Source organism: Zerene cesonia, chromosome 26 (assembly GCF_012273895.1).
Source record: "Zerene cesonia ecotype Mississippi chromosome 26, Zerene_cesonia_1.1, whole genome shotgun sequence".
NCBI classification, from domain to species: Eukaryota; Metazoa; Arthropoda; class Insecta; order Lepidoptera; family Pieridae; genus Zerene; species Zerene cesonia.
In genome coordinates this window covers 6694509-6706124 of record NC_052127.1, presented here as the reverse complement: position 1 = coordinate 6706124, position 11616 = coordinate 6694509, and the positions used below count along the sequence as shown (strand labels likewise).

General features: G+C 34.9%; 1 protein-coding gene across 1 annotated transcript in view; it reads right to left on the bottom strand.

Moving 5' to 3' along the window:
- LOC119837223 overlaps positions 1-7320 on the bottom strand; it is a 15198-nt gene extending 7878 nt beyond the window's left edge. The window contains exons 1-5 of the mRNA XM_038362749.1: positions 7139-7320; positions 3406-3471; positions 2837-3057; positions 714-782; positions 187-282 (exon numbers count right to left, since the gene is read on the bottom strand). Coding sequence (XP_038218677.1) covers positions 187-282; positions 714-782; positions 2837-3057; positions 3406-3471; positions 7139-7320 — 634 coding nt within the window. The remainder of the gene's footprint in view (positions 1-186; positions 283-713; positions 783-2836; positions 3058-3405; positions 3472-7138) is intronic.
- Positions 7321-11616: the final 4296 nt, after the last annotated feature.

Below are 11616 nucleotides of genomic sequence, written 5' to 3'. Positions count from 1 at the left end.
CAGATTCGAAATTCAAATGTAATATTTTTTTATAATTAAGTGTAACAGTATTTATGGCCAGACTAAGTATACATATGACCCATGGTTATACGAGTTCATATAATTCTGTTTTATCATCGAGTTGTTTTGAAATTTATTTCAAATTAAGAAGAGTTCGGCTGCACATATGGACATCAAGATTCTCACGTATGGGGATGTTGACTGAGATGGGTTGCCATGACAAAGCGGGCGACACCTGCGGCTGCACTGGCGCCAGATTGTTCCTCTCGTATTCTTCATATTCTGGAACGGAACAGGAAACACTTCGCATTCATCAATAAACTCTTAATGTTCATGAAATATAACAACGAGTCAAATATTTAAATTTAAAATTATAAAAGCAACATCTGCTTATCATGACTTTTTATTATAATATAAAAAAAACATTTATACGGTTTTTTCCAATGATATTGAAATAAAAAAAAACATAAATAAAATTGTAAAATTTCTGGCTTTAAGAGTAATAGCTCCTTTATAACATCTACTATTATAATATCTACATAATAGCAATTTGCAGATTAATTTCTATAACTAAAAACATAAAACACGGCACGCATCGTCGTGTTATTTTAGCTCTGTACAATAACCAATTATTGCTTTTTTAACATCCTAACAATTTTTAAAGACACTGATATCTGCTTTTAAGGAACAAATCGTAATAATGATGAAGAGACCTGCAGCGGGTTGCGGTCGCCTGCGGAAGCCGCGCGGCGCTGCCGAGCTCTCCACAGACCATGCTGCGCCTGTAACAAACACATAAACTCAATTTTATAGACATTGAAAGTTGTAAAAAAATACATCTAAATGGAATCAAACAAGATTTAAAAAAATATGTTTTGTGATAAAGTTTAATAATGGTTAATAATGTCCAAGTATAATTAATCAATTCTCTTCAATAACACAATACACTACCTAGGTACCTGCCTTTGCAATGTAATATCAAATAATAATAACACAAATATAACAACTAGAGTGAACCCATAATACTATTCAAATCAGGTTATTTGAAGCCGCGAAACTTATAGAATACCACATATGTAGCTATATTATAATATATTGTACGAAAAAACGACCTTGGCATTACAACGACGAACTTTTGGGATTTATCCGATCTTTGAAGAACATTAGCGACGATATATCGATGATAAAATGGTAATTAGTCGCGTAGGCTTCGAGCCGCCGAGGCCTGCGCAACGCTAGAGAGTCGAGACGCAACCAATAAAAGCAATATGCAAATGGCATACCGCAAAACTGATTGAATTGCCGTTATTATGCACTAGCCACTTCTTAATCAATAGGTACTGGAATATGGTATTACGTAACAAAATAAATAACAAAAAAAACGGATAATAATTTATTACTAATTTTATTTCCTATGCTAATACTCACCAACTTCATTTGATAAGGAATCGAAAATCGAAAAAACAGAACCACCTTCAAGTCGTCAGAACTACATAAAATTGAAATGGCACCAACTTTCAAATACAAAATATAAATCGGTTCACCCAGTAAACATTTATGTGGTAACTAACACAAACAAAAGATGCAGTCGAATTTATATTCTCCTCCTTTTTTAAAGTCAGTCAAAAATAATGTTAGACTTCTAGGAAGCTCAGTCAGATTTTAACATAGGTAACAGCTTTTTGCTATTGTAACGTAGAGCACGATCTAACTTTGTGTATTGTTACAACACAAGCAAATTATAGCTAACACACCTAACACAACACGATAGTAGTTTGCTTCGATGTTCAACAAGAATCACATACACGAAAATGACAAGAAGATAAAGATAACACAATAAAGATGTAATAATAAGTTACCTAATCCTTGTTACGTTACCTACATGTCGTCATTCGTAGATCGTAGAGAAATTTTTGATAACGAACGTCCCTTTTATTGAATTACTACACGAAAGAGTACAAAAGATGCTACTGATTTTTTCAAATAATAAACTTGATAAAAACACTATGTTATTATAGAAATAAGAAAGTATAACCGATTGTTACGGTAACGTTAGTTGAATGCAAAGAGTTTTGCGTTGCTTTTTTCATAATATGTAACATTCATTGGTTCAAAAGTCGAATGAATATAAATAATTTTATCTCTATCACCGCATACTGTAAGCACCGTTTTATTACAATTACTGTAAAATTGTGATAAATTAATGCTGTACTTTTCGGTGGATTATAATCTATCGATTTGAAAATGTTGTATTGTGAAATGGGCATTCGATATTAAGATGAATTAGATTAGCTTTATTATGAAACCACACGAAAGTAGGAGCCCTTGGAGGCGGAAACCCTCGATTCGTAATGTTTTTTTTTTTCACGGAAACTTTAGAAACAAGAATAGAACCTCATTATGGAATCAGTTATTTATGATTGCCGCAGGCCGCCGCACAGACACGCAAACTCTGACGCACATTGATATATATTCATTAATAACATTCGATTTTGAATATTTAAACCAACGTACCCAAAACCGAAGAAGGTTTTCAATTAATTTTTTTGTGGTTCCGTGGGTTTACAAGAGATCGGTAGGATTCGTTTTGAGTTTGGTAATAAATTGTTATTATTTCATCCCATTTTAGGCTTTACACCTGTAGTACTCTCCCAAGTACGTCGGTCAAAGTTTTGTAGAAAATATTTGTTGTGATTGGCATCAAAATAAACATATTATTATGTTTATTTTACATACTAAAAGGAATATAAACATTAAACTGCATAAACAATAAATACGTTTATATATTGAGAGATTCAGAATCATTTCGTTGGAATAAACCAAAGAAGGTACTCACAAAGGCAGACGACAAGGGTGATGATGGCTTTCATAGCGTCCACTACACCGTTCCTGTAGCGTGGAGGCGTGTCGGCGTGTCGGCGTGTCGGCGAATCAGCGCGCCGGCGTGCTAGCGTGTTATCGAGTCTGGTGCTGACGTTCGGGGTGCGAGCGGCGCCGCTGGCTGCTGGCGCGGTCTGAGCGCTGTGCCGAGAGTCCGCACTGACCCCACCCGCCGACCTTCACGACATCTTTCGAATGTGATGTTTGGCCGGTTATAAACTAAAAAGAATCATCGACATATCTAATTTGTTTTCTTTGTCCTTGTGTTATTTCAATGGTGTACAAATTTGTAATTCATTTCGTTTATAAGATACAATTAAGCAGAGTTTCTAAATACTAATGCACTAAGCATTTTTGCGACCGTAATGGTAATCTGTATTTAGGGTTGATATGCGGCAGTCTGTAGGTGCTCTATATAATCCTGGTGCGAGATTAAACGAGCATACACATAATAGATTAAAGGTACACTTGTACAATACATCTGCTATGTTTATAAAACCCCGAAAAGCACCTGCAACAATGTACTTGCAACATTTTTCAGTGGTGGCACCTAACGGCAGCTGGCCAACCTGCTCCTTTGCTTGCTGTACTCTGAAGCAAGAATGTGCTCAGGGGAGAATGGATATAATAGCTCTCGAATCACTTAATCGTTGGCTCAGATTGAGTAAAACATTAATTTTGTAACAGTTATTAATGTCGTAAGGTTAATGTAACATCTTATACTCGTGCAAACTGCGAAGTAATGATCATTGTACGCGCTAACTAGTGAACCGCAAAAAAATATCAAACTTGCAAAATACGCATCATCGAATGCTAAATATTTAAATGTTTTATTTGGAAAATGTTAAAACTATCATTTAAAATATACTTGTCCTAGAGTCTAAAGTAGTAGTATAAAGTAGTGTAGTTTGTTCATAATTAGACAAAAAAATAACTTTTTTTAAAAACGTAAAAACTCGTTTTTAACGAGTAACGTGAGACATTTTTTTTTGTTTTGTATATTTTGCGAAAACATACGCGATTAAAAAAATAACATATACCTAAGTGATTATATATATAAATATAAATAATATAAAATATATCTTTACTTATATTATAAAGCTGAAGAATTTGTTTATTTGTTTGTTTGGTTGAACGCGCTAATCTCAGGAACTGCGGGTCGATTTGAAAAAATTTTTGAATGTTAGATAGCCCATCTATTGCTGAAGGCTTTAGGCTATATAACATCAGGTACTACGTGGGTCAAACCGCAGGGCACAGCTAGTTTAACTATAATATAACATTATTAGTCAGTGTGGGTGCACCGGGAAGGTACCACTCCCACAAAACACCGGCGTGAAATAGTAGCCTGGAACTGTGCTTCGTTCTTTTCTTCACCCTTCCCAGTCCTTTGCTCTCGTCGAACTTTCTTTAACCTTTTCCATTTAAATTTGATAATCCATTTTTAGAAGCGTGAGGTCTGTAAAAGACCTCACGTCTCTGCAAATATTCATGGGCGGTGGTAGCGCTTACCACGACCGACCAGCGACCCACCAGCTCCTTTGACGATGATGGCAATAAAAAATGATAATAATATGTTGCTAAATGTTGCAACTTACATAGTTTTGTCATACAATCCTATCTATGGAAATTTTGGTTACCTGCTTATTATTTTTTATATAAGTTCGTTACATTTTCTAATTCTGCGTGTACGGAGTGTTTTATCTGTATCTAAGTATTATGTAACAAACAACATCGAGTACAAAACTAGTGATAAATATTGAGATAACTAGTTATCCGCTCGGGGCTGATGTAAAAAAAAATTCTAGTCCGAAATCTTGTATTTCATGGATTTCGGAACAGACATATTTACAACTTTAGATGCGTCAATTTCAGCCTCTATTTCATTGTTAAATGTCTAGCCAATGACACTTCATTTGATTATATATTCGCGAATACATATTTTATCCCCCTGTTCCATGTACGTGTATTTTTTTTTCAAACAAAATGTATCTTATGTATTGAAGCTAATGTTGGTCTTTTCCCAATGTAAACTTTAATGAAAATCTGCCTTGGATTTTACATGGTCGTTGCACAAACAAACAGAAGAAAAATTAGCATTCGTTTTAAAAATGATTTTTACGTACAGAAATGGTCTGGTTTTTGATTTATTACTTATATAGTGCATAGATTATATTGAGATACATTTGACATTCCCAAACATGATGTTATAAACTTTAATGAGCAGTCAAAATTCAAAACAATTAAGAAAAACACGTTTTCTCGACACAAATTCGATGATGTTGCTAAACTGTAGGCCGGCCAGTGGCGTCGTCTTGCGGATTGCGACACCCCATCATAATCGTGACGTGACGAAGGCGATGTGTGGACGGCGGACGGCCAGCACAGCGCTGGACGCTTCCGCTCGTCGCAAGTTTCATCTGTAGTCTATTTAAACTACATATTTCAAGATTGAAACTACATTCAAAATTGCTTTCGTATACCTACATATTATTCGAGCTTCAATTATTGTCTAATATTAATAACTAGCTAGTGCTAGTTTAAGGTATAGATACTACACCGTTCTTCCCGTAATTCGGGAAGAACGGTATATATATATATATCTGCAATGCAGCTGGCGGGTCGCCTGATGATGAGCGCCACCACCGTCCATGAACACTTGAAGAGGCGTAAGGTCGATTGCAGACCAAATCAAATTGGAAACAGATTAAGACCAAAAGATGCCATCATCATGGAAAATCAGTTATAAACTGTTGCTGCGTCGACAATCTTACCAATTGGCAAAGTCCACATTGGAAATTCGATTTTTAAAAGTCAACAGAAAATGCCCATCAAACTGAATAATGTTTGCTAAGAACGTCACTTCTGTAATATGTTGTAGTTTAGCTGGGCTCTTTGAGTTACATATCAGGTGTTCCAGATCTTCAAATTTATGCTTACTCACAGGAGAAAATGCTCATCGAATGTAACAATTTCTATATTTTTTAATAGTTTAGGTGGTTTACTGCTATGCTATTTTTATGCTCAGATTCATGCTATATTGATCTGGACATTCTCCAAGTAGAAGATCTCAACACCAGGGCACTAAGACACGATGCCTGGAGACGTTTTTGAAGGCTAAGATCCGCTTTGGGTCGTTGCGCCGTAAAGTAAGCTATATTATTGCTGTTTTTAAACCCCCCTCAATGTTTTCTATTTAAATAATGTAATGGCACACATTTTTTGTTGTATTATATGTATAGTTTGCATAGATAAGAATACAGAATGTTGTTATTTCAATATAAATACTCTAGCTTTAATGATTATTTTTTTGTCCAGTTTCCATGCCTCGGGCTATATGCATTAAGGTTAACCATCATCTACCTACGTAACGCAGCTTCTACGATTGAAATTGAAGATGAACCATGGCCCCGGATCGGAACACGCAATGTTCCACTAATGAGCTACATGACAGCGCAAGGTCTCTCGAAGCGCTCAACTCCGGGATACCCTTTACTTTGGCCACATATGAGATATCTTAGAATATGTTTGTCATGATACGAGTAGCATACAAAGGTCAGGTTAGGTTAGCAGCCTATACTCGTGCATACTGTATAATACGTGCATTACCTATCTGTATGTAGATATTATACAGTATACAGTACGAGTATACGTGTATATTACACAATTCATTAATTAAAAAAAAGTGTGATAGTTTTAATTCATAAAATAATAATAATACGTTTCATACAACAATATTTCAAGCATTTGATAGCGTTACTGGTAAATGCTTCTGTTATATATAAAGATAATTTATGTCTATGTAGTGTCTATATATTTATGTCTATACTATACGTCGTTATAATACCTATGACCATCATCCATGTTTTGCAATCAACTTCTATTCGCAGGCACTGTAAAGTTAAATATTATTAACATGTAACTACATAACCAGTCAAATCGGTTTACTGCTTTTCGGGTTAAAGAGCGAGAATGTAATTACAAACGAAAACGAAACTGTCTGCTTACGATAAGAAGACTTATATTTTGTTGGTTGTTGTTGGTTTCTCCTTTTTTTTTTTATTGTGTGATAGGGAAGCGCTTGACTACCATCTCGCCTGCTGGTAAGCGTAGATGTAGTCTAAGATGGAGCGCGCTTCCCTAGAAGGTACCTGTTCACTCTACTTTTGAAGATCCCCAGATTATATCCGTCAGGGAACACAGACTCAGGAAGCATGTTCCAGTCCCTGCGGTTCGAATAAAAAATGTAGAGTCGAACCGTCCGGGTACATGGAACGTCCACCACAGACTAGCCACTCTACGGCGATGAGCGAGGCTCTGTAGTCTTTTGCCTACCAGATCACCGTCGTTTATGAGCTTCTTAGCACGCCTCTCTATCGCCTCAAGCGTCTCCAGCTGATATTTGGCAAAACCATCCCAGAGGTGAGAGCAGTATTCCATGCACGACCGGACTTGTGCTTGGTAGAGATTGAGCAACTGTCCTGGGCTGAAATACTGTCTCACCTTCGCCAGAATACCATTCTTTTTTTTTCTCCTTATTTGTTTATGTTACTGTTTACGTTACTGTTCTATTAACATAATCATACTATCATACTCCTTGATACTAAAATTATAAATGTGAAAGTTTGTATGTCCGTCATTCACACTGAAGGTACTGAACAGATTTTGATGAAATATTGCATACAGAGAGGGTATGCTGGTTTGGGTGATAGGATTTTTTATCCCGATTAAATGCTCCCTTGAAATTAAACAAGAATCCCGATATCCCGGCGGAGCCGGGATGTGCGTCTTGTATATATCACTTTTGGCGTATGACGATGGCATGACGCGATGAAACTTAAGGATCTAGGTTTATACCTTGCCACATAGTGTCACGGGCAAGTTCTTGCCTCTCTGAATGTGTGACGTGATTTATGGGTGGCCCCTTGGAGAAGGTTAAGTATCTTATGATACGTAGGATGAGCTTAATCGACCTTCGATAATGTCGAGTGTCGAAATTGTAGTCAGGCGAGTTATACAACCCAAGCGAATATTAGGAGCGGCCTTGAACTTGATTTCATATTAATGTCGATATGACATCTTGCAAAAAACCTTGCCGTAATGAATCAGTAAATAAGAATATTTTTGCTTATAACAAGTTTATACATAGTTTCAATTTACTTTCATCTTCTGCACCCTCGAAGTCTGTGCGAAAAGTAAATTGATGGATTAATGAGGACAATACAAAATTTAGTAAGGTCGCGCGATCACCTTTGTATTTTTAATCGACTCCAATAAAGGGATGAGTTTCTCATTTCGACTATTTTTAACAAAAGACTAAACTTCCTTTAATTCGTCAGAACTTGACCAAATTTAAATGGGACTACACGGGAGACATAAGCTTTTAAATAAAAAAAAAGATTCATGGCTATCGGCTCACACCGTCGAAGTGAAAAATTATAATTTTATTTTAAGTCACAGCAATAAATTAGTGAACTGAAAAGAGAGAAACAAGTACAAACAAAACTTTGATTCAAAAGTTATTTTTCTCAATTATTTCAGTATTAATTATGATAAGATCTATACAAATATTATAAAGCTGAAGAGTTTGTTTCTTTGTTTGAACGCGCTAATCTCAGCAATTATTGGTCCGATTTGAAAAATTCTTTTAGTGTTAGATTAGGTAGCCCATTAAATCAGGAAGGCTTTAGGCTATATATCATCAGGTTTTACATGAGTAAAACCGAGGGGTACAGCTAGTGTGAAATAAAATAGAATAAAATTATTGCATTGAAACAGTGGTGGCTCAGTGGTGAAAACCTCGAACTTGAAATCGATAAGTCGGGGATTCGAGACCAGGCGTGCGTGCAGGAAATTGATTTTTCAATTTAACTACGTATGTGGATAACATCACTACTGCTGCAAAATGGTGAAGGAGAACATCGTGAGGAAACCGACATGTCCAAGAATCAAAAGTACAATGACATGTGACATCTGCCAACTTGGCCAACGTTGTGCATGATGGCCTGAACCCTCATAGGAGGCTTGTCTCCAGCAATAGGGCTGTGTATGGGCTGATGGTGATGATGAAAATAATTGCGCTACATGCGACTATAATCTGGTTTCATAAACTTGTTGATGTGGTACACGCTTACGTACCATTTTGTTCCAGTATCACATACATAATGACTTTAGTTTTCTAATGTGAAAGTGAAGGTTTGAGGGCGGATCCGTTGTAATTCCAATGACATTTAACAGCCCAAAGAACATTGCTTACTTACATGCATGTGTTTCTTCATATCACTTAGTGGTGGTGAAAATTAGAATAGAAATTAAAGTATATTATTAGATATTCAATTCAAATGAAATGTTGAATAACTATTGCAAGACACAATGCATTTAGAACTTTTAAAAAATCATATATGTACTATATTATATTATAACTTAGATTATAACGGTAATGTAGCTTGTTTTATATGAATATTATAAACCAGAGATGTAAGCATAAATTAATTTAAGATAACATTTTACTCATTTTAATTAAGTGCACGAATTGTTCTTATGAGTAAATAAAGTCTTTAAACCTTAAATCCAATAACTACTCAGATTTATCTAGGTCTTGCACCTAATCGATAAATAAATAATAATATAATTAGATACTTTGGTACTCACAATCAGAATAATACTACGAATTACTTTTAGGTAGCCCGGTCTTGTTAGGAACACTTAAATTCTTTGTCGAGGTCTAGCAAAAATGATCGGCAGTGCAGCGGTTACAACTTCGGTGCGGACTGCAGACATGGTGCTTGTTTATCAGAACATAGGATAGCTAATTATTCTGAAATGGTCGATTGCTCCACGTTATGAAAAGGCACATCAAGCGTTGTAATATTGAATCACCCAAGCACAAAAAACTTGTCAGAAAACAAACGGAAGTAGGCATCATCTGGATATTATTGGAACTACAGTTCCAACATTTCTTAAAACTATGGAATTTATCTAAAAATACATATCTACAAATTCTGGTACTTAAACATCCTTGCTTATTAATACAAGGTTTAAAAAAATTTGCAAATTAAGAAGTTTTGGATAAAAAATAATATTTATAAAATTTCTTGTCTATCGAGTCGCTTATGATAATAAGAAACAATTGCAAAAACATTGGATGACGCCACCGAAGTTCGGAGTATTAGCTACGAATAAGGAAACCAATAGCCAAGACAACACGCCGACCGACGTGACATAGACATGTAGGTACCTTTATGTGACCTTTCTTGAGATAAGGTCGAAAGGCAGAAGATGACTTTTTATAATATTTTATTACTTAAAAGCTGAAGATATGTTTTTCTATACCTTTTAAAAATAAGTATTGAGTTGCGAAAAATGTCAAGGTTTTTAGATCATCGATTGATGAATGTAAAGTTAAATTTAGATAGGTAATATGATTTTAGGGATAGGTTGGCCTCATCACATCCTAATACAACCGCAAACCAATAATACATTTATCGCTGGTCGTTTTAAAAAATACTATATACAAATATGTTAGGAAATAAATCGGCGTAAGGATCGATCGATCGATCGCTCGTAGGGATTAGGACAAAATAAGGTCAGGACTACTAATTCAATTATAAAGTAATATCTAGCAACAGTACAAGGAAATTTTTTTTTGAAAATATGCATTTTGTAGCTTTTATTCAGACATATTGTATGCTCAACACCTTTTTCCAGTTGATCTGAGGCTACCCAAGGCCAAGTCCTTTTTTATAATAACATAAAATCCACTTTTTCTAAATTATTCAAGTTCGTTATTACATTTCTGTGAAAAAATCCTTTCATTTCCTTATCTGTTTCAGAGTATTTACACAAACAGCTGCTGGACCACGATTCGACCATGATTGTGTAACCATCGCAAGTTTTAACGTTGTCTACCTTAAAACAATATGTAGGAGCGTTAAGTGTTTTATCCCCAATATGCACTGGAAAGCCTAATGAAGAACATTGAATTTGTACTGTGAACTTACGTGTTTTGTAATTTACGATAGTGTTTAAAAATAATTTAAATGTACTTAAGCAGTCGTTTTGATTAATATAGAAAATCTAATAGTTATAAAGTATAAATGGCTGAAATATGAGATTAAAGTTTCTACTATCGGCGGAAGCAACCGCGGAGCACAGGTGTGCTAAAGTAGGTACTTTATTCTATCTTTCAGCAAAAAATGCTTTTTTAACACAAGATTTTCCTAGCTGCGAAGACAGATCCGCATTTCAAATATCAGATACCTACTGTATTTGTTTGTGAACTCAATAAAGATATATTATTACGTCTCACTGACCTTTTTCTGTGATCAACTATCCTCTAGTTTTTCACTATTTATTATTACATGTGTATTGTTAAGATGTATCTTATGATGATTCTAACCAATCAGCTCAATTGCCCGCTATGAGATAAAATAAAATATAGTTTAAAAAAACTAAAAAACACGCTTTTCAAGCACATCAAACTAAAAACTATAAAATAATTTTTAATATAAGCTGAAAACAATAATGAACGAAAAATACTAATATTGTTGTGAATAATTTTTAATATAAACTGAAAATAATAATGAATGAAAAATACTAGTATTGTTGTGAAAAAAGCGTGGGTCGCTTTGTGTCATATTTTTCGTGTACTCGATTGGTGTTATATATCTATCATACAAATAATTTTTAATATATGCTGAAAACAATAATGAACGAAAAAACCTTATTTCTCACTTT